The sequence below is a fragment of the Poecilia formosa genome, unplaced genomic scaffold, assembly GCF_000485575.1.
Source record: "Poecilia formosa unplaced genomic scaffold, Poecilia_formosa-5.1.2 Scaffold13, whole genome shotgun sequence".
Classification (NCBI taxonomy): Eukaryota; Metazoa; Chordata; class Actinopteri; order Cyprinodontiformes; family Poeciliidae; genus Poecilia; species Poecilia formosa.
The window spans coordinates 1,767,671-1,791,896 of NW_006799952.1; the positions used below are offsets into that span (position 1 = coordinate 1,767,671).

Here is a 24,226-nt window from a genome sequence, read left to right on the forward strand (position 1 = left end):
TATTTAAATTGTTAAATGCTGTCCCCTTCCTAAAATAATGACCTATGTAATGTTTTTTTTTTCTTTGCCAAAAGTTATTTCTTAGGCTGTTGTTTTAGAGATGACAAAGTGTTTCTTTGCTCTTCAGATGATTGAAACTGTTATAGACCCGAAAGACCCAACATTCATTCAGAAATTGGATTTCTGATTAAATGTGGAACCTTTCTAACCCTTAACGATTGTCAAAAATTTTTCAAACCACTGTGTAGTTAAGAGAAACGTGTGTCTGCTCTTTGTACCACTATTTTTTTTTTACATTTTCTCAGATAAACATAAACGTACAACAACATATTAGGATGAAATTTTAGGCCATAGACTGAAACTAAGTAGTGCATCATGGTGAATTCAGGAAACATTTGTGATTAACCTGAAGTCTGTGACTGTAATGTGACAAAATGTAAAAGTAAATGTCAAGGAGTGTCAATAATTTTCCATGTTTAATTAGACAACCAAGTCTAAAAACTATCCAGATGAAAAAAACTGGGGGATATAATGATTAAGAATATCTAAAATCTCACCACCATCTAAAGACGTTTGCTCCAAAGATATTTACCAAGAATTAACTCAAATGAATATATTTATAATGTTGAAACAATGTGGTGAATTATTTCTTACACTTTATTTCTATCACACAAGCCAGTTGAAGCTTCAACCAAACATCGAGATTCACCAACACCTCCAGGAAGAGCAATTAAATATCCAGGTAGATTTATTCCAGGCTTTGAATTGATGGCTGCAAAAAATATTTCTATTTCTATTTTTTTCTTCAATTTGGTGCTTTTAATAGATTAGTTCATGTAATTCACAGCAAATTCAAACCTGTGTGCTAAATTATTCAATATTGGTATTGAACACAGTCCAGATAAATCATTAAATCCCAATACTTGCTAGTTGATAATGACAGAAATAACTATGTAAGTAGGGCATAAAGTATTCATATGCAGGCAACACTTAATAAAAATAGTTTTTAATGAATTTTCTTTTTCCACTTTTAACTTGTTTCCTAAATTATAACATTTTTAGTATAATTTAAACGTTGGTATATTCCCTAAAAGAAACCGACTGGCTTCTCATGAAACCCTCTCATTTTGTTTCGATTTTGTTTTCAATCTGTTTACAATCTGAGGCAATCACAGCGCCTCAGCCAGGGCTGACATCTCTCATTTTGAAGGCCACGTGACGAGCAGACAGCTGGATTCGGGTCGCCGCGGCGCTCGCTGACATCACTTGGACATTGAGCGCCAGCGCCGAAGTCGTGTTGATGTCAGCGGGGAGAGAAAGCTGCTTTGAGTCGTATGGTTTCCTCTTTAAACTGTAGCCACCAACAACGTCGCTTGCAGCGTAACCACACCCCACTGAACTTGCGTGCACACACACACACACACACACACACACACATACACACAGTTGCGCAGCTCATCTGGGGCCTTTTTGTTTTTTTTTTTACACGCAACAAAAGCAAGGATGTATGCGTTTGTAAGAGAGAGTGTCCAAATAAGAGGCTGCACCTGTTCTGCTCCACTAGATGGTAACGAGGAAATAAGAATGCACATCATTTAATGATTGAAATGAATCGGATCTTGTTTGCTTTGCACCTGTTACCGCCTGAGAGCGACGCAGAGCAAGAGTCCGTCGGTGCAGCCGCGCCTCGTCGCCCTGCCGTGCATCAGGTGTCTGCAGCAGCATGAAGTATCAGCCTGCGAGCCGAGAAAGAGAAAGTCCTCCTTCGCCTACCGTGGTGTGGTGAGTAATTCAGCCATAATCCGCCTTTCTCCTTGGCCCGTCTCCTCTCCCCCCCTCTCCTGCCGTTCCATTCATATTCTAATCACAGCTTTCCCTTCTCCAGCTCTCAGGCACTCCATCAGAGCCCTCCCAGCCTCGGGCTTTGCACTTTTACTTCCAAACACCCCCGCACCCCCCACCCGTCTTCTTTTGTGGCCGTTCCCTCTTCTCAGAGGCACACCAAAAGAGAAAATAAGGCAAAAGAGCGAGCAAAAAAAAAAAAAGAACGACGAAGACTTTAACTTTGAACATGCCTCTGTAAAGTTTCAAAATGTTTGGAAGGAGAGGAACATCGAGAAGCAGCTTTACTGAAGGAGCGACTCAAGTGAGGCAACAGGTGGCTGTGGGATGTGTGCATGGAGGACAGAACAGATTTAACAAAAAAAAAACAACAAAAAAAAACTGTAAAGTTGAGTAGTGAGTTCATTTGGAGCTTCAGGGTGTACAAAATGTATGAAATGCCATAACTGAGAGCGGGGAGGCCACAGTGTTAGGATGTAGATCTAAGCCTCTTTTTTTCCTGGTTTGGAGGGAGCTTTTCTTATTCAAAACAGCCCCACAAAAGACTTCCAGTGAGCTCTGCCACATCCCCATCTGACTTGGGGCCATTCATCAGCCTTCCAAGCCTATCAATGACATGTCCCCATCAGGGCTCCTATAAAATCAGCCCCTTTCCCATGAAACATCAGCAAACATTTTGACGGGTCTGGCTTTCCCCCCGCTGGATTTCTGGAGTCTCCTGCTCCCTTCTTTACACCCACCACCCCCCTCTCCATCCCCTCTCTCTCTCTGTTTCTCTCTCTCTCTCTTTCCCTCCCTCCTCCACCAACACCGCCCTTCTCCGGGCGAACCCCAGAGCCTCAACATCTCCCGTGACGGGCAGTGGTCAGGGAGCCTCAGGACGAGCCGAGAGGAGACCATCGGAGGAGGGGGACAGCGAGCGTGCACTGAGCCATTTTACTCGGAGGAGCCGGCGTCGTTGATGGGAAGAGGATGCACTGCGGGCTGCTGGAGGAGCCGGACATGGATTCCACAGGTCAGTCCTGGTAAACTGGACCCAAACTCCTGCTTCTTAGCTGCGCCTGTTTTTTGTTTTTTTTTTTTGTTTTTTTTTGTTTTGTCTCAAACTTTCTCTGGACCGGCTCTGGAGCATTTTGGTCTCATTTATGGGTAAATAGGAATCAGATTTTTTTTTTTTTTTTCCATCAGGATCTGTTCAGAAAAGGCGGTCAGAGAGGCGCACCTGCTCCCAAAGTTTTGAGTATAAAACAAACAAAAAAAAACTATGAAAAATGGCTATTTTTAAAACAATTAGTAGTTCAAAATACAAAGGATAAAACGTAGATACTCTCCTTTCTTTTTTTCATTTGTAGAGGTTTGGCAGCTTTCGCAGGAAAGTGTCGCTTGTTCCTGCTGATAAACGGGCCAACGTCCATCTCGGTTGTTGATCGGATTTAATCCAATTATTTGGATCCCCCCAACTTATCTGTTCTTGTGGCAAATGAAGCCTGAGCTCCGAGTCTCTGTGGAGAATTAGCTTCACTTCAGTGGATTCACTTATGCATCTCCAAGCTGCTTCTTTTCTGTCTTTTCAATGTGAAAAGAAGGACAAACTGGCAGTTTGGGCAAACTGCGAGGCTTCGATTAAAGAAAAGCAAAATAAATGGGAACAATGACAATAATTGAAACTTGATGTAGCTCAAACTATTTCAGACATACTCGGTACAAGTCGTATGCAGTAGCGTTAAAAAAAACTTTTTGACGTGTCCTTTTGAAAAGCACCTTCAGTAAATTTTAATGCTATTTTCTAAAAACTTTTATTATCTGCTGTGACCTGGATCCTCTCTAAAGGCAGCTACACTATAAAAAAAAGTTAATAACGCATAAAAAAATACTCTGATAAAAATGAAAGAGATGATTATCAACCAATCTCCTTTTCCTTCCTTCCTGACCGCTGACTCACTTTTTCCCGTGTTTTTTAAAAAGGATTTTCACTTTATCATGCAGCTCCCACATGAAAGCATTGTTGTTTTTGCTGCTGCTCGCTCTCAGAAAGCACACCAGTCGGGCTTTTTCTAAGCAGAAATCAAATGAGCACAATGGCCTCTATTCCAGCAGACCGCTTCAGAAAATGCGCCCAGGCTCTTTTTCTTTTTCTTTCTTTCTTTTCTTTTTTTTTAAGCTTCTGTGTGTTCATCTCGTCGTCTCTGGAGAACAATGCTGGATTCCTGCCGTCTTGCTGAAAACATCTCAAACGGGACCCACGGCTGCGCTGCCGCCCCACACAATCGCTTGTTGTGGCCTCGGCCTTGTCACATTAGTGACGTTTTTAAGTGTCCTGCACCGTGTTTATGTAAATACAGCTTTTGCTCTGTTCTGCTGCAGGACGATGCTCCTTCAGTGCCGAGAAGGTCTAGAGAAATAAAACAAACTAGCCCGTTAGCTTACCTACATCTTGCCTTAAAGAAATAAAAGAACTTTTAGAGAATAAATATTGTTTGTTTTTTAAATCTTCATAGAGAGCTGGATCGAAAGGTGCCTCAATGAGAGCGAGAGCAAGCGATACTCCAGCCACACGTCTCTGGGGAACATGTCCAACGACGAACGTAAGCAGCGAACCTCCAGACGTTTGTTTGTTTGTTTGTTTGTTTGTTTGTTTGTTTCAGACTCCTTCACCTGCTGCTGTTTGGTCACATTACCTGCACAGAACCAGGGTGTTTTCTGCCCCTGTAATAACATGATTTACTCTGATGCTTGTTGAATGCTGCAGATGAGGAAAAGGAGAATAACAGAGCGACTAAACCACATTCGACACCAGCTACTCTGGAATGGTGAGTTAAAACAAAATAATAATAATAATAATAATAACAAAGGAAGAAGAGCATGTAAAAATCATAATACAATAAAAATAATAGGGAGGAACAATTAATATGCAAGCACAGGATGTCTGTGTGGAATATAAAGATTTGACCTTTTTTATTCTTAAAGAATAAAAAATGTTTAACCCTCATATTTTTTCAACCTGTCAGATTCCCTTCGTATCAGTCTTAAATCAGATGTGTGTGAATTTTAGTTGCTGTACATTAAAAACTCACTCAGATTATCACGTTGTTTTCTCAATTTCCATCAGATCTTAAACTTTTATGTTTAAACAAAAACAAGTCCTGATTTTATCTTCCTGTCTTGCTGAGTTTGAATGTATTTTTTCTTCTCGTAGCTCTTCAGTTTTATCTTTACATGACAGTTTCTTATTTTTGAAAAGTTGGGTTTTCTGCATGTTTGTTGGTTTTCCTTTGGTAAAAAAAAAAAAAAAATGTACCAAAAGTTGTGCCACTACTGTTGTCGTTGCTCGTCTTTTTGACCAATTAGTATAAAGTACGTAGCTGTGAACTAGTTTTAATTTATGCAGGCTTTTTCCAATGTCCTGTAAATATGAAAACATATGAAATTAGTTTTGTCAGCTGCTGGATAAGTATTGGGGGGGGGAAAAAGTAGATGAAAGTGTTTGTGTTTACAGACTTTATTCCTAATATCGAACTTACTCATTTCTAAGCAGAAATTGCTCTAACAGCCATAGTTCCCTTTTATTTAGATTTATTTAGACAGTAAGAGTCAGAAAGTGATTGGGAACCTCTGCTTTCCTGTCACCACTTCTTTTTTTCGTTCACTGGAAACTGGTGACAGCCAGAAGCGCTAATTTATTCGAACCCCAGGCCGGTTTGAAATTATAATTTGTTTTACCAAAATATTATTTCAAATAATATGAATCTTATTATTTGATATGAATCTTGTAGGAAATCTGTGAAGGGAGTTAAAATTAGGGTGATGTCAAGGAGGCCCTCCAATACTTCCAGCTCCAAAGATAAATTATCAACAAACCAGTGAAAACATTTAAAAAACTGATCAGCAATTTCAAAAAAGATAAAAGAGGTCTGATTTCTGTAATTCCAGTAATTCTTGCATTTATTATAAAGCTAGGAATAATTCTCAACATGCAATTCTCATACAATCTTAATATAAAGCAAAATTGATATTCGCCTTATATTGACTTAGAAATAAAAGTACAAATAGAAACAGCCTTTATTATCAGCAGCAACAAATATAAAGGTTAACACAAAAAGTTCTTTAAGTGTCAAAAGCAATATGTAAAAAAATGTTAAACAATAATAATAATAATAATATATTTTATTATCTTGTAAAAAGTGCCCATCTTAATTCCTACTTGGTTGAATAAAAATAAACGTAAAGCTAAATCTGCAGTGGGTGTGTATCAACTTCTACAATGGTCAGAAAAAAAAAAAACAATTATTTTATGGGTAGATGTCCTGATTAAAGACATCAAACACAAAAGAAAGTTATTCTTTTGTGAAACTCATCTATTTTTCTAGCCAACAAAAGCAAAAAGTACAAAACAAATGAAAGCACCGAGCATACTGTAAATAAAAACTGTAGATGCATTTCAAGGGAACCAGCTGGTTACCATCTGTCACTTTTCAGTTTTAGACCAAATCATTTCCTGTTGACTCTTATTTAGCTTTCAGTTTAGTTCATTTTTGTTGTGTGAATAAAACAGATTAATCACAGTGGGTCTGTCCAGAATTTGTGTTAACACTAAGTGGAAATTAAGCGATGAATAAAAGTCTTTAACATTTAACAAGTTTATAAAATGTTCACATAAAAATACTGGAGGGATCCTGTACTTTCACAGTCGTGGCAGTGATGGGTTTTACTTTTAGCAAATTAGTGATCTGGTTCAGAAATGACTAAAATCTTAAACTTCCTGTTTAAAACAACACACTACAGATCACATGGATTTAGTTTTAAGCATTTAAATAAAAGTTGACGAAAACGCTTCTACTTTCTTTTCACAATGACTCAACATGATCCGTTAAGATGATCACAGAAATGTTAGCAAGCAAAATTGCAGACATTGTGCAATGTTAATAGAAATGTAAATGTTTATTCATAAAATATTAATTTTAACAAATACATCCTCCACCTACAAAAATATAGAAACTGTTCATGTCAAGAAAAGTCTCTGCTTATTTTATTTTTTATTTTTACTATTAAATTCGTAGACGGCTGTGCACATGGTGTTCCTCAGGGTTCAGTATTGGATACATTTTTCTTTTCTTCTTTTTGTAATCAAGAGAGCTACGACAATTTAGGAGGAGGGGAAAAAACTTGCTTTGCATTTAAGCAGATAATCGAAGCTTTGCACAGTATCTCTGTACAATTTAACAAGTTACAAACTTTCATCAACATTTGAAATATCAAAACTGCAACCCAGTGCTGGGAACTAATGTTTGGTAGGCACTGTTTATTTCCTTTGACACCAATTGCTGCTCTGCATATCAAATATATTTAGATGGATTCTCACTGCACACCTGATTTAGATTAATTTGGCTTAAATCAGAACAAGAATAATGAGGAGAGAAGGAAAATTATGCTTAATGGCAGTGATTGTAGTCATAGCAACAAAAATAAACCACAAATTACAATTACATCCACAACTGTCCTAAAATCAAGCAGGTGGAATTTTAACTAGCCATCCTATATAATCATAAGAAGCATTTTATTTTGAAAGGGTGTTTTAATTTGCTTTGCACAAAGTTTTTGATGAGCTATAAAATAATGTACATCCAAACAATTTACTGTGGTTCTGAACGGCTTAATGCAGACAAAACTCTGAAAATAATAGTAATAATAGCGAAGATTCTTCTGAATGTTGACAAAAGTTAGCAAAAACATGCAGCTGCTGCTTCAAATCCATTATTTTACTTTATAGCGTCAGGGCTCCTCATTGTTTACATAATGAAACGTTAATTGGTGAACGGTACCACAACATGCTGACTGAGCAACTTTCGCTGTTTGCTGTATGTGATTGAAAACTTTCACTGTTTGGTCTGAATGAGTAAAACTGCTGTCATGATGAAGCAGCTGCAAGCCGATAAAAATACTTTTAAACCAAATCCTCCACTATTAGGTTACTCTTATTGACATTTTCTCCCCACATAATTTTCCAGTGTCGAATCTCACACATTTCAGTAAAAAATCTCCAGCGCGTATTTTGCCTGACATTGTTGCTTAAAGCTCGTTCAGAGGTTGCAGCCCCCTCATATGTGTTGTGCCACAGGTTAGAGGAAAACTACGAAATAGCAGAAGGTGTGTGCATCCCCAGAAGTGCGCTCTACATGCACTACCTTGACTTCAGCGAGAAGCACGACACGCAGCCTGTGAACGCGGCGAGCTTTGGAAAGGTGAGCTCTGGATTTCACCATCATTCCCAGTGCTTCCCATCATGCTGCGCTAAATTCATGGTGCTCAGGTATTTTAATCGAATCTCCTAAAGTGACTTCACAGATTGTGTGTGAGGTCAAATAAAGGCTGTAATCTCAGTCACGGTCCAGAGTTACATTTGTTCAGTTACATTTACTGAACATTTTGGTTGGAGTATTTTTTACTAAGTTCTACTTTTTACCCCAGTAGTTTTATCATGAAGTATTACTACTCTTAAGTAAGATTTCTGGATGCTCTCCCTCTGTGAGTAACTTCACTGACTGAAGAGCCAGCTTGTTTTAAACAAACAAAAAAAAAAAAATCACTTGTTAAAGTTTCACGATATTGAAAGAATTTTTTTTTTTACTTTTGCCTGATTTTGTTATTTTGCAGTTATGTTATTTAAATTAATTGTTTTCATTCGGTCATTAAAAAAATCACAATCATTTCCACATAACTTCACATTTCGGTCCATCTGATGATGTAATTTTTAAATATTTAATGACTGATGTTTTGATTAGTTACTCTGCACTTGAGTTGCCTTTTTAGTCTAAATGTGCTGAAGTAGCGCTACTCTTTCTTGAGTTCAGTTTTTCCTGCACGGTTCGGTGTTGGGCTGCAGCTCCTGAAGCGACGTCGACCGCAGCTCAGTGTGAACATTTAATCTAGAGCCAAAGGAGATGTGCTTTCGTCTGTTCCCACAACCCCAACAAGTTCCTCAGCCTTCCTGCCCCACAGCCGTCCCCTGTACCCCGGGCTCCGGCCCCCCCCCCCCGCCCCCCCCCTCCGCCAGCTCCTGTCGGAAGATATTGAAAAAGAGAAGGGGCCTGGATTAATGTATAATTAAAGGAAATTTGGAAGGGTGAGATGTTGCGGAATGTTAGATCAGTGGCTGGAGCAGTGTGGGGTGTCCTTTAGGAAGGCTTCATTGATTCGGGACAAAAAAACGAGAGAGGGCCCGGGCTGCCTCCCTGTCTGCTCATTTATCAAGCGGGGCCTGACAGAAACTTCACAGCTTGGCCCCTTTTTTCATCCCACACAATGGAGAGCTACACTGTTTGCTAAAGTTTCTGCACCGGGAGCCGGACCGAGGAGCCAATCTCTGCAGACAAAAAAAAGAGAGAGAGAGAGAGAGAGGGAGAGGAAAGAAGGAAGGAGGGGAGATGAAAAGGACAAGGAGCGAGGATCGGAGAGGCTGATGAAGAAAGGAACGAGTCAAATGACTGGACGTCATAGAAGTGACAGAATTTATTTTACTTGTATTTAATGTCTTGCTGAAACGCAGTCGCTTCAGCAGCAGGGGAGTTTCATGCAGAAATGCAGACTTGGAAAGTCACTAGCCTAATTAAATCAACAATGCTATAAAAGAAATGACAGCAACTTCACCCTTTCATGCACAAACTATGATCCTTTAGGTCAGGATTTATTTCTAAAGTGTTTTTTTTATTTTCTTAAGGCATTCTAGGATTTTTTTCTCTAGGTGATCAGCTGTAATTTTCTCCAAATACAAAGTTGTTATTTGGAAAATACACCAGTAGTTTTAGTGTTTAAGCGTTTTTTGATGTCACATCACTTGAGTCGTCTACAGTAGAAGGAGGGACTGGATATTCATGAGTTACTTTTTTGCCTGTCTGCCAAATTGGATTCAACAAAAATGTTTGCAGTGTATAGCCAGTAGTTAATAGTGTATTGTATGATGCATTTAAAACATAAAAATCCACAACAAAATGGCTTTTAGGTAGCTGTCCAGTGCAGTAACTGCTTTGTATGAAAGGGTTAAACAAATTTAAAAAATGATAAATATTCCATACTCTTACCTAAAAATCAAATTACAAGAATTAGAAGGAAAGCTGCTTTTAAAATGACTAAGAATTGCTAAAAGAGAACAGTGAATCCGCATCAAGTACGCTGCAGAGATCGATACTTTTTACACATGAAACAAGACGCTCTGCTCACACTGGAGCATCTCAGTCATATTTAGGTCCTTGCAGGTTTCCTTTAAGTCGTTGTCTTGATGCACAGTTTAAATAAGCTCCAGGTTACAGCTGACGACGTTCTCCTGCAGGATCTGCAGGTCCATCAAGTCGCAGTGCTACCACCATGCCTTACCTTTGCTGTGATGTCGTTTTTCTGAGATGCGTTGTTAGTTTTGTAAAAGATGATACGGGACACAAACCGTCCAGAAAGTCGCACTTTTATCGCCAGAGAAATCATATTTATCATGAAGTCGCATTTCCAGAAATGTGAGAAAAGCCTTTGTGTTCTTTTCTCATTTGAACTCTCACTTTAACACCAGTTTAGATTATTTCTTATTGTTGAGACTTTAACACTGACTGTAACTGAGGAAAGTGAAGAATTCAGTTCTTTAGATGCTGCTCTGGGTTTTTTGTCGTCTCCTGTTTGGGTCATTGAAGCAGTCGTAGGAAGATTCCCCATCAATTTGTTAATCAATAGAGTCTCAATACCTTAGAAATGACTTCCCCGTCCTTTTTAAATGCCATATGTTAGTTTTTTGTTTTTTTACTTTTATCCTACTTCCTGCTGTCAAACAGGTTCTGTTGGGTCATTTCTTGATTCTAGGCCTGGATGTGGAAAAATTGGGCTCATCTGGCCAATGAATGATTTCACAAGAGAGGCATTTACTTATGAAAATAGAGTCAGGTTGGTTTGAAAAGCTAAGAACTGCTTTTTGTGTGTAGTTGTGCTAACTTTGTCTAATATTGAAAACTGTTTCCTGATCTGGAACAAACTGAGAATAAACGAGTGTTGAACAGATTCTTTCTTCCAATGAAGGTACTTGGTTATGTGATGAAGTGCCACCTAACGTCTGACATTAAGAAGTAATGGCTTGCAACATGTAAAAACAAACATTATTTAGGTGCTTTTTTGGCATTAAGTACTTTAAACTTTGAAAAAATATGTCCAAATGAATAAGGATCTATTGCTACTTTGCAAGTATTTGAATATTTGCACGTTTTGCACGGAGGTGAGCCACAGCTGGATCCAGAGCTATCCCATGCTGACGTATATCAAGGTTATTTATATAAATGGAGGAAAGAAAATTGATTTATTTAGATGTTTCACCTGAACTCACTCTTTTTAGGGCTCCATCTAGTTGAAGTAGTGAATAAAATACAAAATGGGGCACCTTTAGTTCTCCTGACATATAAACGTTCATGACTGAACATGTTTGCACTGACGGCTCTGATCTCCTTTCTGTAAATAGATCATAAGGCAGCAGTTCCCAGCACTGACAACCAGACGACTGGGGACAAGAGGACAGTCCAAGTGAGTTTGGACTTTTGACCTTCTGTTCGCATCGCAAACGACAAGCAGACATGGACACGCTGAACTTAAAACGGAAAGCTTTTCATTTAAGATGTAGCAAATTCACTCAGCAGCTGTTCATAGGGGTAGATTATCATGATTTTAGAAGACATCCTGTCCTCCTCAGGTACCACTACTACGGGATCGCGGTGAAGGAGACGTCGCCGTACTACGATGTGATGTACTCCAAAAAGGGGGCGGCGTGGGTGAACGAGACGGGGAAGAAAGAGGTCACGAAGCAGACAGTGGCGTATTCACCGCGCTCCAAGCTGGGGACGCTCCTGCCAGAGTTTCCAAATGTCAAAGACCTAAATTTGCCTGCCAGCCTGCCAGAGGAGAGGGTAAACGACGGTTTTTAAGTCCTTACTTACAGCTCCCCTCCCTCCCATCTCACCATCTCTGCTCCCCCTCTTTGACTCTTTTATCTGGCTTTGCGTTGAGAGAGGGACCTTAAGGATTTATGTGCTGGCTCCTCACTAACTCTTAATCTTCGGGGGGCAGATAATAAGATCTAGCAGTGGACAAAAGACGGGCACTAGCTGTCCGGCTCTTAAAAGGGGGGCCATGATTTTAAATGGTTTGTGTTTTGCTGATCTCTAAAGCTCGTTTTATATCGCTCTGCTCCAGCCTGGACCTGTAACATGTATTTATTGGTTCACAGGCAGATTTATTTTCTTGTTTTTGCAACGCTTTTTTTTTTTTTTTTAGTTTCACCTCAAAAGGGGGGGAAGGGGAAAAAAGGCTGTAAAACTTTCTGCTGCAAACAGATTAATACTCTGTCGTTGCTTTCAGGTGTCGACGTTCATCATGATGTACAGAACGCACTGTCAGAGGATACTGGACACGGTTATCAGAGCCAATTTTGACGAGGTAAGGTTTTGAACTCCACCCTCTTCATGAAACATGAGCATAAACCTCTTCTTGTAACGTCGCCTGCTTGGCGCCTGCAGGTCCAAAGCTTCCTGCTGCACTTCTGGCAGGGCATGCCGCCCCACATGCTGCCCGTCCTCGGCTCCCCCACCGTGGTCAACATCGTCGGCGTTTGTGACTCCATCCTCTACAAAGCCATCTCCGGGGTGCTGATGCCCACCGTCCTGCAAGCACTACCTGACAGGTGAGCATCTGTTTCCGCCTTCAGTCTGATGGGATTACAGCTGGATGCTCACACGCAGACACAAGCCCTTTATTTCTCACCGTCTGAGACTAAATCAGTCTCGGCGGCTCATGTTTGGCTGCGTTAGGAAAATGATTTCTGTTTGTCTTCGAAGTCAGAAGTTGGCCTCCGTTTTCTCTGTATGTGGTTGAACTGCTTCCCACAAGCTTCTCACGGCAGTTTGCTGGAGGTTTGGCCCATTCCTCCTGATGTCTCGCTCACACACAGCTCATAAGCGCTCCACACACATTTTCTAAAAGACTGAGATCAGACAGAGATCAGACCTTATAATGCCCACTCCCAACAATGACTTCATTGTCTTCATGTCAACTCATTTGCTTAGAGTCATTGTTCATTTTGAAGATATTGCTTCAATATTTTTTCCTCACCTATTTAGTGAAGTTGTTGCTGTGTATATTAGAAAACTATAATCTCCCTTCTGTACGTTGATTTTGGGGTCATTTCCTGAATGACCTTTCAGCATTCTGGCATCTAGGAAACATTTTGGTAATCTTAAGTCACCTAAAACAGAAAAAGATTCGTCTGATTTAATGTCAGACAGTAAGAAAAATGTTTGTGTGGTGTGGAAAACGTTATGTTCAGCTGTAGAAATGTTTCGACCTCCTCAGCTTTGAGAGCGTGGGGTCAGTTTAGAGATGTGTTGATCATTCTTGGAGCCAATTTTTGATCTGTAGTTTACAAAAAGATGGTTCTACCTAGACGACAGGCTGAATTCAAGATATTTTTTCCTAATCTTCCTGCTGTGTGTCGTCGTCGTTGTTGTTTCATGTTCAGAGTTGTTATTTTTAGTAACTTATATCACAGACTAACATGGTTCGATTGAGAATGTTACCTGAACTTGAAGACCTGCAAAATGTTACAAACATCTCCAAATCCAGAATATTCTGCAAACAACAAAGGTGGAAATATAAGAATAAAAAAAATATCAACTTTGCGGTAATTAATTTGACCTTCTGTCTCTTTAAGCACCACCTAACTGTGGTGTGTTTAATGGACAGTTTCTGGTGGTGTTTAGCCTCTCAACCTTTGTTTTAGTTACAAAATGCAAATACAGCATGTTTTAAACAACATTTGTTTTTTAATTCATAAATAATAAATGGGGATTAAAGAGCTGAAAATCATCCAATTCCTGTTAAGAACTGATTTCTCTATGTCTCTCTAGTTGGAGCTGTTTATGCAAACGCTGCCAATTGACGAGTTAAACCTTTACTGTCACTATTTATAGACATTTTTCTTATTAAGAATGTCTTATTATAGCCCACAGTAGTCTTCACTTGCTGCTAAATATAGAGTGCATCTGTGGCTTTAGGTTACCTTGCAAACGATTTAATGAGTTGTTTTGATTAATGTTTTGAAAGCATTTCCTCTTGAGAATGTTACTCCAACTTAAGCTTTGGATTGTTTTTACGAGATGCCCTCCAGATGAAACCTCAGGATAAAATCTCATTAGCTGCGGCCCTTCAAATCCACTCTGTTGTCTCTCTTCTGCACAGCTTGACTCAGGTTATTCGGAAATTTGCCAAACAGCTTGACGAGTGGCTTAAAATAGCACTTCACGACCTTCCTGAAAACCTGAGGAACATCAAATTTGAACGCAAGTCAACCACAAATGATTTCTATGTTCTCATGTGGCAAGCCCCGTCCTCGATATTGACCGTTTTCCTATGATTTCATTTCCAGTGTCGAGGAGATTCTCCCAGATTTTGAAGCGGCAAACGTCATTAAACCATCTCTGTCAGGTGAATGTCGTGTTTCTGAATGTTTTTATTAAAATCCATATGAAAAACAAAGAAGCAAATCAGATAAGCGACACACAGGCGTCATGTTGTCGTTTCATGCGGCCCCCAGGCGTCTCGGACTGTGATAAACAGCGCCGACATCACCTTCCAAATGCTGGAGGACTGGAGGAACGTGGACCTGAACAGCATCACCAAGCAGACACTTTACACCATGGAGGACTCGCAGGAGGAGCACAGGCAGCTTATTATGCACTGTAAGTGTCACATTTAGAGCTCCATCTCTCGCCGCCGCGTAAACAACACACTCAGTGACGATCGTTCCCATGACCGGCGGAGTCAAAGCACCGAGGACGGAGAGCAAAAGGTTAAACAAGTTCATCCGCCCCGCCGAGCCGAGCCGCCGCCATTCAGCTCCTGAGAGGAGCAGAGGTCGCTGATGTGTGGACGATGCTGCGTTACGAGGCTGTTGTTCAAGTTTTTTTTGTGTTTTTTTTTTCCTCTCTTGTCTCAGTGTATCAGGAATTTGACCGCCTGTTGGAAGAGCAGTCTCCGATCGAGGCCTACATCGAGTGGCTGGACTCCATGGTGGACCGCTGCGTCGTCAAGGTGAGAGACGGCGACGAAGATAAACGAAGATTTATGAATGATTCAGCATCAGACATGTGAATAGCTGCAAGGCAAGAACAGAGCATCTGTTTCACACTTTTGAAGCTTTTTGCTCCTAACAGAAGGTCTAAAAATAGAACCTAAAATAAATAAAATTTAATTCGAGAAGCCTTTTAGAATATGTCCTTCAGTATCAAGAAGTTAACGAATAAAATCGTCGTTTTATTTATGGATGTTGGTGAGATTTTCATTCCATGGTCAGTGACTGCTGCTTGGTCAAGGTCACATACCGCTGCAGCAAAATAAAAATTTTAAATATTAACCGAGTATCAAAACTATATATTTTTTAAATGGTCAGACAAAACAGCAGAAATTTTAAATAAATTTTAAAAACAATTTACAAAAAAACCTTTGTAAAATATGACCAATATGCCAGAGTTTTCACAAGAATATAATCATCTGGTTTCTGGTTTTAGAGTCTAAAAAATAATTTTGAAAAAAAAAAAAACTGATGATAAATGAAAGCAATAACATTTTTTTATTTAAAAATGATAATAATTAGAAAAAATATATTTTAAAAAACAGAACTGTTACTTTAGGTTTGGCTGCTATAAAGAATAAAAAAACAAAATAAATAATAAAAATGTATAAAATTTTAAACACACAAACCAAACTGAAATCATTTTTCTAGGTGCACCTGTAAAAATTATGATCAGTTCAGTTTAATAAACCTGTTTGTGCAGCAAAGTCCTAAAATCCGCTCACCTCTGCATGCCTTTCTCACTCAGAGGCACTTAGCTCCCAATCCTCCCAGTTAATGATGTCTTCAAGCTCCCCATTTGCACCCATTATGTGCCAGATATGGGCTTGTAAAATTTGGTCGCCCTGGCAACGTCCTCCACCGCCCAGACAATAGTTCAATAGGAAGGCGTGTCCCCGGGGGCAAATTAAATAGTTGACTTGTTGACATGTTTTTCGTTCCTGAGGGTTAAGCCCCAATATGGACCCAGGGGTTAATTCTGGCGCTCCCTCCCCCCCACCTCCATCTTTTTCTCATGGAAATGTTCTCTCTCTAGGTGGCGGGGAAGAGGCCCGGCTCGCTGAAGAAGGTGGCCCAACAGTTCCTGCTGATGTGGTCGTGTTTTGGTACCAGAGTCATCCGGGATATGACCCTGCACAGCGCGCCCAGCTTTGGTGAGCCCAGAGCGATTCACGCCGACATGAACAAAGTTCACAGTCTGAGACCAAATATTCTGAGCAGTTTTAGAGATTTTGTGGTAAACTTCTGCAGATAAACCCACCTGTTAAAATCCATTCTGTTTATGAAACATTACAAAGCCACTGGAACCCAGTTGAAGTGGCATCATGTCAGTTTTAGGCATAGAATGAGACGCGCACTGTATGAAGCATTGTTTCTCTGCAGAAAAAAATGTAAAAGGAAAGCACATTACTTCAGCGTAATTGGTTTAATTTGAAATAGAAAAGCAGAAATGATTTCTGATGGTTTTCCAACTGTGCTACAACTTTAGAGAGATTCAGGAAATATTTTGGTATTAATTATTTCAAGTAAAAAGGGTGACACTGATTCTACTTATAACATCTTTTATTTACCTCTGCTGTCCAATCTTTGGAACGACATCAAACCAAACTTCACCGTTTTGACCAGGCTCTCTGCTATTAGCAATATAAGTTAATAATAATGTATTTTTATGCATTTTGTTCTTTGCAAAGCCACAGCAGTACATTTATTAACATGGTGTGTTATCATTTTAAGTGAAAATAGGACCCGAACATGTAGGTCCTGAACTGTTTACTGTTTACCTTGTAAATTTATTAAGAAGTTTGTTTCTAGGAGGAAAAGAGGCGGGCAATAAAAGCTTGGGAAAAAACATTTAATCTGTTTTTATTGACATTTTACTGAAAATTAAAGTTCATGATCTCCATAATCAATGAAACAATCTCTTCTGGCATAATCAACTCCTTCTTATCATGATTCTTATTAACTTTCTCTGGTATTTTGTCCTTTTATCTTTACTGATAATCTGTTGGAAAGCCTTCTTGCCATGCCATCACCCTCATCTTTAGCTTCCTCCCAGATCCTGCATCAGATTTAACTTGGGATTCTGGCTGTGCCGTTCCAAAATGTTGATGTTTTATCCAAACAGCAGAAAGATGTTGGTCAAATATAAGGAGATGAATCGGCTGGTTTCTACCTTCATATCAGAAACTGAATTCCTGCTCAGGCCTGCAGTCTTCAGAAAAAAAGTTGGAGAAATAAGAATGGCTGCCTTTTTTTTTTTTACAACCTGCCGTGCACAAGCCAAAGTTGGAACACAGCAGTAAAAGTGAAAGAGGGACAAAAAAAAAATACTTCTCCGTCTTCTCCTCGCCCTTTCTTTGAATACGAAAGACACAGCTGGTAGTGGTGTTTTGATAAAGCAGGTCCCTGTGCACAAACAGCTAATTAACAAAGGCCACCCCTCCCCTTTCCCGATGCGTTTGCCTGTTTTTCACCCCCATTTTACGAGTGTTCAGGATTGCGCCCCGCTCCCCTGAACGACCACAAGTGTTTTTATTATGCGCACGGCGGCGGCACAATGACACGTCTGTGATGCTGCTGCCTCATCTGCTCCCTGTGACATCTGGGGTCAGCCGACATATTTCTGAGGCTGAGCTGGTTCGTTTTCTCCTGTCAGGATGTGAAGTCATCACCGCCCAGACAGTCGTCGTCTATTTCATTCATTTTCCCGTCTGTAAAAAAACGTTTCGCGGTTTTAGCAGGAAGATTCAGCATGTTGTGTTTTTGTGTCTGCAGGTTCCTTCCACCTGATCCACCTCATGTTTGACGATTACGTCCTCTACCTGCTGGAGTCGCTCCACTTCCAGGAGAGGGCCAACGACCTGATGAGGGCCATGAAAGGCGAGGGGAGCACAGGTGAGGCCTCAAACGCTGAGCCACCTGTGAAGAGTAAAGCTACACAAAGTCAGCTTGAGTCAGAAATGTTATTTACTGTTTCTGTATTACTTTCTTCAAACTTAGAGGAATACATTCACCAAAATGATTTTGCTGTTGAATTATTTGGCAATGCCCAGATGGTGATGTAATGTCTTTGTAGACTTCGGATTGGTTAGGTTAACATCATTTGAGTAAATTAGAGGAAGACCTCTAATTTGTTGCATTTTGGCGACATTTCAAACACGCTGCTTTCCTGTGTGACATCGTGGAAAATCTGAAGAAATTAGACTAGATACCAGAATCTGTTCCTCACTGTTAGCCACAGCGAAACGAGTGGAAAGGCCACGGCAAGAAAAAGAAGTCCTTACAAAGTCAAAACAATATGAAAAGTAAGATTCAAGCTTGAAAATGCACTCAGGGATAAGCGGCTTTATTTTTGAAGATGTATCCTGTGGAGTCATGAAGCCAAATTTTGAAGTTTTACGTACAGGAAAATGGAGGAAGCCTCAGAAGTATATCCATATGAGATGTGGGTGGTTTTCCTGCAGAAGGGACTGGTGCACTGGAGACACATCAAGAGGAAAGAAAATAATGCCAAAATATTGAAGCAGCAACTCAAGATATCAGCCAGGAAGCGAAAACCTTAGCTTTAACCTTAACCTTTTATACAGTAAATATCTGACTTCACCTTTTTTTTTTTTGAGCAGCTGCTGCTGTTACTGCCAGGCTCTGCAAGGTCAGGAATTTATACAAAAAAAAATTCTTAAGTGGCCATATTGAATGTTTTTGGTGAGATAGCTTGTCTAATGGCTTATCTAATGAAAATAGACAATTGATTTTGATTAAAAAAAAACTTTTTGAGTTTGTTTTCTATTTGATTTATCAGGTGCTTTTGGGATGTTGTATCGACCAGGTTTTATTTTAAACCACTCATCAGAATCAAAACTTACTGATGAAGCTTGGAGGAATAATTATGTAGATTTTATATTCTAAAAATTAAAGTGTTCAATGCTTCCATAAATCTGGCTTTCATGAAGGAGTGGCAAAAATGAACATGCTACATCACCCTGAACACACCATCCCCTATGTTAAAGCACAGTAGTGGCAGCATGATTGGTTGGGATGATTTTGTTTTTTTCAGTTCAGCTGTGCAGTTTGTGCCGTCCCGAAAGAAAACCAGTCAGAGGCTGCAAAGGACTGAAGACTAAAGCAGAGGTTCTCCTTCCAGCAGCATGATGACCCTAAACATGCAGCCACTGCAGCGGTTTTGGTTGAAATACATCATCGTGTCAGAATGGCCCAGTCAAAGTCTACCAATAAATCCAATTGAGAATAATTGGCAGGACTTGAAAGCTGATGTTCAGAAAGGCTCTCTGTCCAATCTGACAGCAATTGAGCAAATTTTTAAAGAAAAATGAGGGAAAATCAGAGTTTCTGTGTGTGCAAACCGCAGAGGCGTCCAGCGAATCGCGATTCCACGAATGTGTCCTCTCCTGACTCTTCCAGCAGAGCACGAGGAGGAATTCACGCTGACAGAAACCAGCCCCACCTCCCCGTCTCCGGGGTCCTACTCTCCCGCCCGCTCCGTCCAGTCGGTGGACGTCTCGTCGGCCAGCTCCCCCACCGCCGCCCTGTCCCCAGAGTACACAGGGGTCACCGCTTCCACAGGTGAGACGGGACAGAAAACGAAGCGGTTTTCGAAATCCTCCACGTTATTCAGCTACTCCGCGCCGAAACGTTTGTTTCTGTGTCTGCCAGGCGCTGTTCAGTCATATACCTGGTCCCTTACATACACAGTGACCACAGCGGGCGGCTCCGCTCCGGAGGCCGGGCAGCAGCTGTCCTGCATGAGGAGCAGCGCTCCCGTCCCGCCGCCGTCCTCCGCACACAGGATGCCGGTGTACGCCCACAGGGAGGAGCACGGGTAAATACCACCCTGGTGTTAGACGCACCCACAGGAGATTTCACTGCTAATCAGGCACGTCTTGTCTCAGATACAGCGGTAGCTACAACTATGGCAGCTACACCAACCAGCACCCCCACTCCATCCAGAGCCAGTACCCGAGCCTGGCCCACGAGCCGGCCATCCCCGCCCCACTTCACTACTCCGCCTACCACCGCTCCTCTGCACAGGTCAGTGCTGCACAGGCAGGATCGGGTCAACATTTACTTTACTTTCCAAATCTATTCACATAATTTACACTTTTTCACATCTTATGTTGCTGCAGCAACAGACCAACATAAAGTGGCGCATTACTGTGAAAATGCCCACAGGGAGGAGCACGGGTAAATACCACCCTGGTATTTACCCGGGTAAATACCCTAGTGGTATTTACCCGGGTGGGTAAATACCACCCTGGTTTACATTTTCCTGTAAACCAGGAAAATGATTCCTGGTTTACAGCTGTTCGTCTAAAGAGAAATCTGAAAAGTGTGGCATGCATTATTCAGCCCTGTTTTTGTGTGTTGCCCCTAAATAAAATCCAGAACGACTTAATCTCAAGCTGTGAGCATCTCACATAATTCTCTGAGAATGGAAAGCGTTTAGGACAACTACTAGCTGTCATCCGAACCCACTTCACAAAGATGGGGTTCGTGAAAAAGTGGCAAGCTGTTTGCAAGCTGCTCTGGTCACAAGACTTGTATCTGAATTGTTTTGCCTGAAGTTAAAGTGGTAAGTACAGCAGAAAACTTAACATTGCACAATGTTTAGAACACACAATCCTTACTGTGAAACATGATGGTGGCAGCATCATGCTGTGGGGATCCTTCTCCTCACCCCAGGCAGGGAGGCTGGGAAGAAGGATGGAGCTAAATAAAGGGTAATAAAGGAGAGAAGCCTGGTTTTCAGGCTGAACCACTTAAAGTCTAAACCCAACAGAGAATTTGTGACAAGACTTGACAACTGGTGTTTAACTCTTTTAGTTTCACGTTTCAAATCTCCACCTTATTTTAAGTGCATGCAGTTCTTTAAATGCCTTGTGAGTAAATATATTTGCCCATTTATCCATAAAAACTGGAACTTTCGATATCTATAAAGTTATTTTCACAATTTACCATCTATTAAAAGATTGCCTCTGATTAATTTCACTCCCTGCTACGGCGGGGGTGAAATTACCGTAATAACCCGATATTGGCTGGAAAGCACAAGGTCTCCCCCTCTTTCAGAAACCATTGGCATTTTTCAGATAGCGCGAAGTGTGGCGGACTTACGGTACTGCAAATTTGGCTGGATCGATGTCAACACATTCGTCGTCAACACACTCTCCATCCTGCCTGACTGAGCCTGGGGGGAAAAAAATCATTTGTTCTTTATTTCATAATTCTGGACTACTTTGTGTTGGTCTATCTCATAAAATCCCATTAAGATCCTTTGGAGTTTGTTGTTGTCTTGTGATAAAACGTGCAGAGGTTCAGGTGATATTAAAACTTTCCTAAGGTGGTGGATTGTCCACTGGGTGAATACGCACACATCTCCCATCTGCTCTGTTTTATTGTTAATTTATCTGAAATCTACAACAGCTTGATTAACTATAAACGAAATCGGTTTGGTATCTTTATTGTTTTAAACAAAAGATTTAAATTTTTTTTTTTTTTTTAAATAAGAGGTTTCGGTCCGTGATGTTGCCGTTCTTGCAGCTTGTGGTGTAAATTCGCTCTTTTGGTGGTAATTTCCTGTCGAGGGAGCGCCAGCCTCCGCTGCTTTTATGGTGGTGGTGGGTGGGGGGGGAGTAAATCGGCCGGACTTCAGAGCTCGCAGTGTTTCTAAACGTTTCTGAATCAAACCCTCTCCGCTCGGCGGAAGCAGACAGTGAAAGGTGGCTCTTCCAGGGGCCAAGAGGGGCCCCGCTCTGCTACTCCTCCTTCCAGCTCTCAATGGTCTCTTCATGTGTTTGAGCCAGCAGCCTCAGAGCGGGGCAGAAGGGGCGTTTATTAAAATATTGTTGTGCAACGACCCCCTTCTTTGCCTGTGAACAAGAGGCAGCTGAGACGTCGGCTCTACTCTGACCATCTTTTTCCATGCCGCGATCCTTCATAATGGAATCGACTGTCGTGTTTATATTTAGCCAGAAAAAGGGAAAAGGCTCCTACTTCCACTTTTCTTTTTTAGACCCGTCTGAGCTTAAATGAAGCACAATGACTCCACTTTGTCAGAGCAAGAGGTCGGGCACGGAGCTGCAACCTCATTCGGATCCACATCTGTCCAGAGTATTTTTATCGCCAGGCAGATTAACTCATTGTTCTTTGTTGCGCCGTCACCACAGGCAACGCAAATAACAAATAGAAAAGACATTTTTTAAGGAAAGGACTTTTTTTTTTTTTGTGAGAGCCTTAATTTTTCTGTTTTGACCATTTTTGGCACAACTTGTGAGACAATTTCCCCCGACAGGAAATTACCATCGATGGGGTCGGCTCACATAAACAGGTTCACAGATGAGACGACACCGAGGTGACGTCTCTGAAAGGAGGGAAGCTTTTCATGCTTCCTTTAAAGTTTTCAATTGGTGTTTTACTGATGTGTAAGAAAAAAGCTTATTATCAATCTAAACTTAAGGACCACAGGTAGAAGTATTCCGCATAACAATTTAGTTTTTTTTTTATATATTTTGAATATTTTTTTTTCCATTGTTATTGATTCAGATATATATTTGGTCTTGTTGTTTTATTTTATTACGATGATCATTGTTGCCCCCTTTCCCGATTTCCAGTTTTTTTGCATGTTTTCCACACTTAACCGTTTCAGGACAACACAAGTGAGCACAAAATTCAGTCTTTAAATTCCAATTTAATTCCCCATTTATTTAGTTTTATGTCAAAGATCAGTTCTAAACCTTATTTAATTGCTTATAAAATAATCATTGATCAACCTTACTGTCTTACTGTCAGTACCAGCTCAACAGCCAGATGCCCCGCATGGAGCCGTGCCTGATGGGCAGCACTCCTCGGTTGCACCCTGCGCCCATCGCCCCCCGCTGGCCAGATGTGTCTCCTGCCAACAGCTGTTACTCCAGCCCGCCTATGCATTCCTCTCGCTATGCCACCTCTGGGGACATGTACTCTCCTCTCGGCCCTCGCAGAAACTCGGAGTACGAACACTCGCAGCATTTTCCAGGCTTCGCCTACATCAACGGAGAGGCCACCACAGGCTGGGCCAAATAGGGCTTGATTACTCCTTACCTGATAAACTGGCAGCTGCAGTCTCTCAAAGACAAAGAGTAAGGTGAAAGAAATCGAGGCCGGACAGACAAGTTTGAAGAGGCGTCACCCGACCAGATCTCCAATTAATCATTTCCTCCATCAAACACTCGATGGAGGAAAACAAATCATATTGATTGTCTGAACCTGCAGCAAAATCATATAAAGAGTGCAATGCTGCTGCCAAGCTGTGCCTTTGTTTTAAGGAATGTACACCTCAGCCAGAGTTGCCCTTGCTGCTCTCAGCACTGTGTTTGGATACCGGTGCAGCTGCGGGTTTTCCTGCAGGCGTTGCTCAGCACTGTTGCAGCATCTCGTCGCGATGAGCTGCGCCGCCTTAACCACCTCCTGGGACTCCAGGTCTGTGACTATGAGCTGACAACCATCGCGTGTTTCCATCTCAGATAGTTAACTTAAACACAACAAATGTATCCTGTCGCAAGCTTTTTCTGCTGTTTTTCTGTGACTATATATCTATAAAGATATANAATATATATATATATATACAAGTATTTTCTGTAACTTTGTAACATGGTGTAATGCTATATTTTCTATGTCGTCTTTGTTTTGTATGGTTAGTAAAGGATGCATTAACTTAGGGTTGTGTGTTTTATAATGCACTCAAAGCTACAGAGGACCTATTACCCTATGGGTATTTATTAAAAAGGGAAATATCAAAGTGTACAGTAACATGAAGTCACTTTTCTGTAAATAAAAAGCACTGGAGAGCATCAGTGGTGACAGTTAAATTATGTTGGAAATATTCTGCCCCCATAAATAATTCAACAATTCAAAACGGCGAGTCATTTTTTTTTTCTCTCTCTCTCTATTGTTTTCATGAGTTTTGTGTTGAGAAAACCCAACACACAGCCACTTTTTGTTCCGATATACTTAACATAACGTATTTGGCCTTCACAGAGTTTTGTTCTGGCTTTGGCCACACCTAAGTGCTGCAAACGATGCAAACAAGTTTAGGATCAGACCAGTGTAGCCAAAGTAAATAGTTGCATTTGTTAAGGGAAAAGGCCAAATCCAAACCAAAATGGTGCCCTTGTTTAAATCCACGAAAAACTGTGACTGCATTTTTTTTTGGAAAATTGTTTAATTTTTTTTTTTTATTATTATTAT

General features: G+C 40.8%; 1 protein-coding gene across 3 annotated transcripts; it reads left to right on the forward strand.

The window, feature by feature from the left end:
• Positions 1-550: 550 nt before the first annotated feature.
• On the forward strand, positions 551-23,829 carry rfx4 (regulatory factor X, 4). 3 transcript variants are annotated; one of them, XM_007545550.2, is made up of 19 exons: positions 551-1,782; positions 1,886-2,857; positions 4,341-4,427; positions 4,592-4,652; positions 7,958-8,081; positions 11,327-11,388; positions 11,555-11,768; positions 12,220-12,297; positions 12,378-12,541; positions 14,095-14,195; positions 14,282-14,340; positions 14,450-14,594; positions 14,852-14,946; positions 16,023-16,140; positions 17,762-17,881; positions 19,409-19,570; positions 19,661-19,826; positions 19,897-20,035; positions 22,790-23,829. In XM_007545550.2, exons 2-19 carry the CDS (start codon positions 2,815-2,817, stop codon positions 23,060-23,062), a joined length of 2,211 nt encoding a protein of 736 aa, XP_007545612.1. In that variant the 5' UTR covers positions 551-1,782; positions 1,886-2,814; the 3' UTR covers positions 23,063-23,829. The 3 variants fall into 3 exon arrangements, with proteins under 3 accessions (XP_007545612.1, XP_007545614.1, XP_007545613.1); XM_007545552.2 differs by having other exon boundaries at positions 19,700-19,826; XM_007545551.2 differs by having other exon boundaries at positions 19,412-19,570.
• Positions 23,830-24,226: the final 397 nt, after the last annotated feature.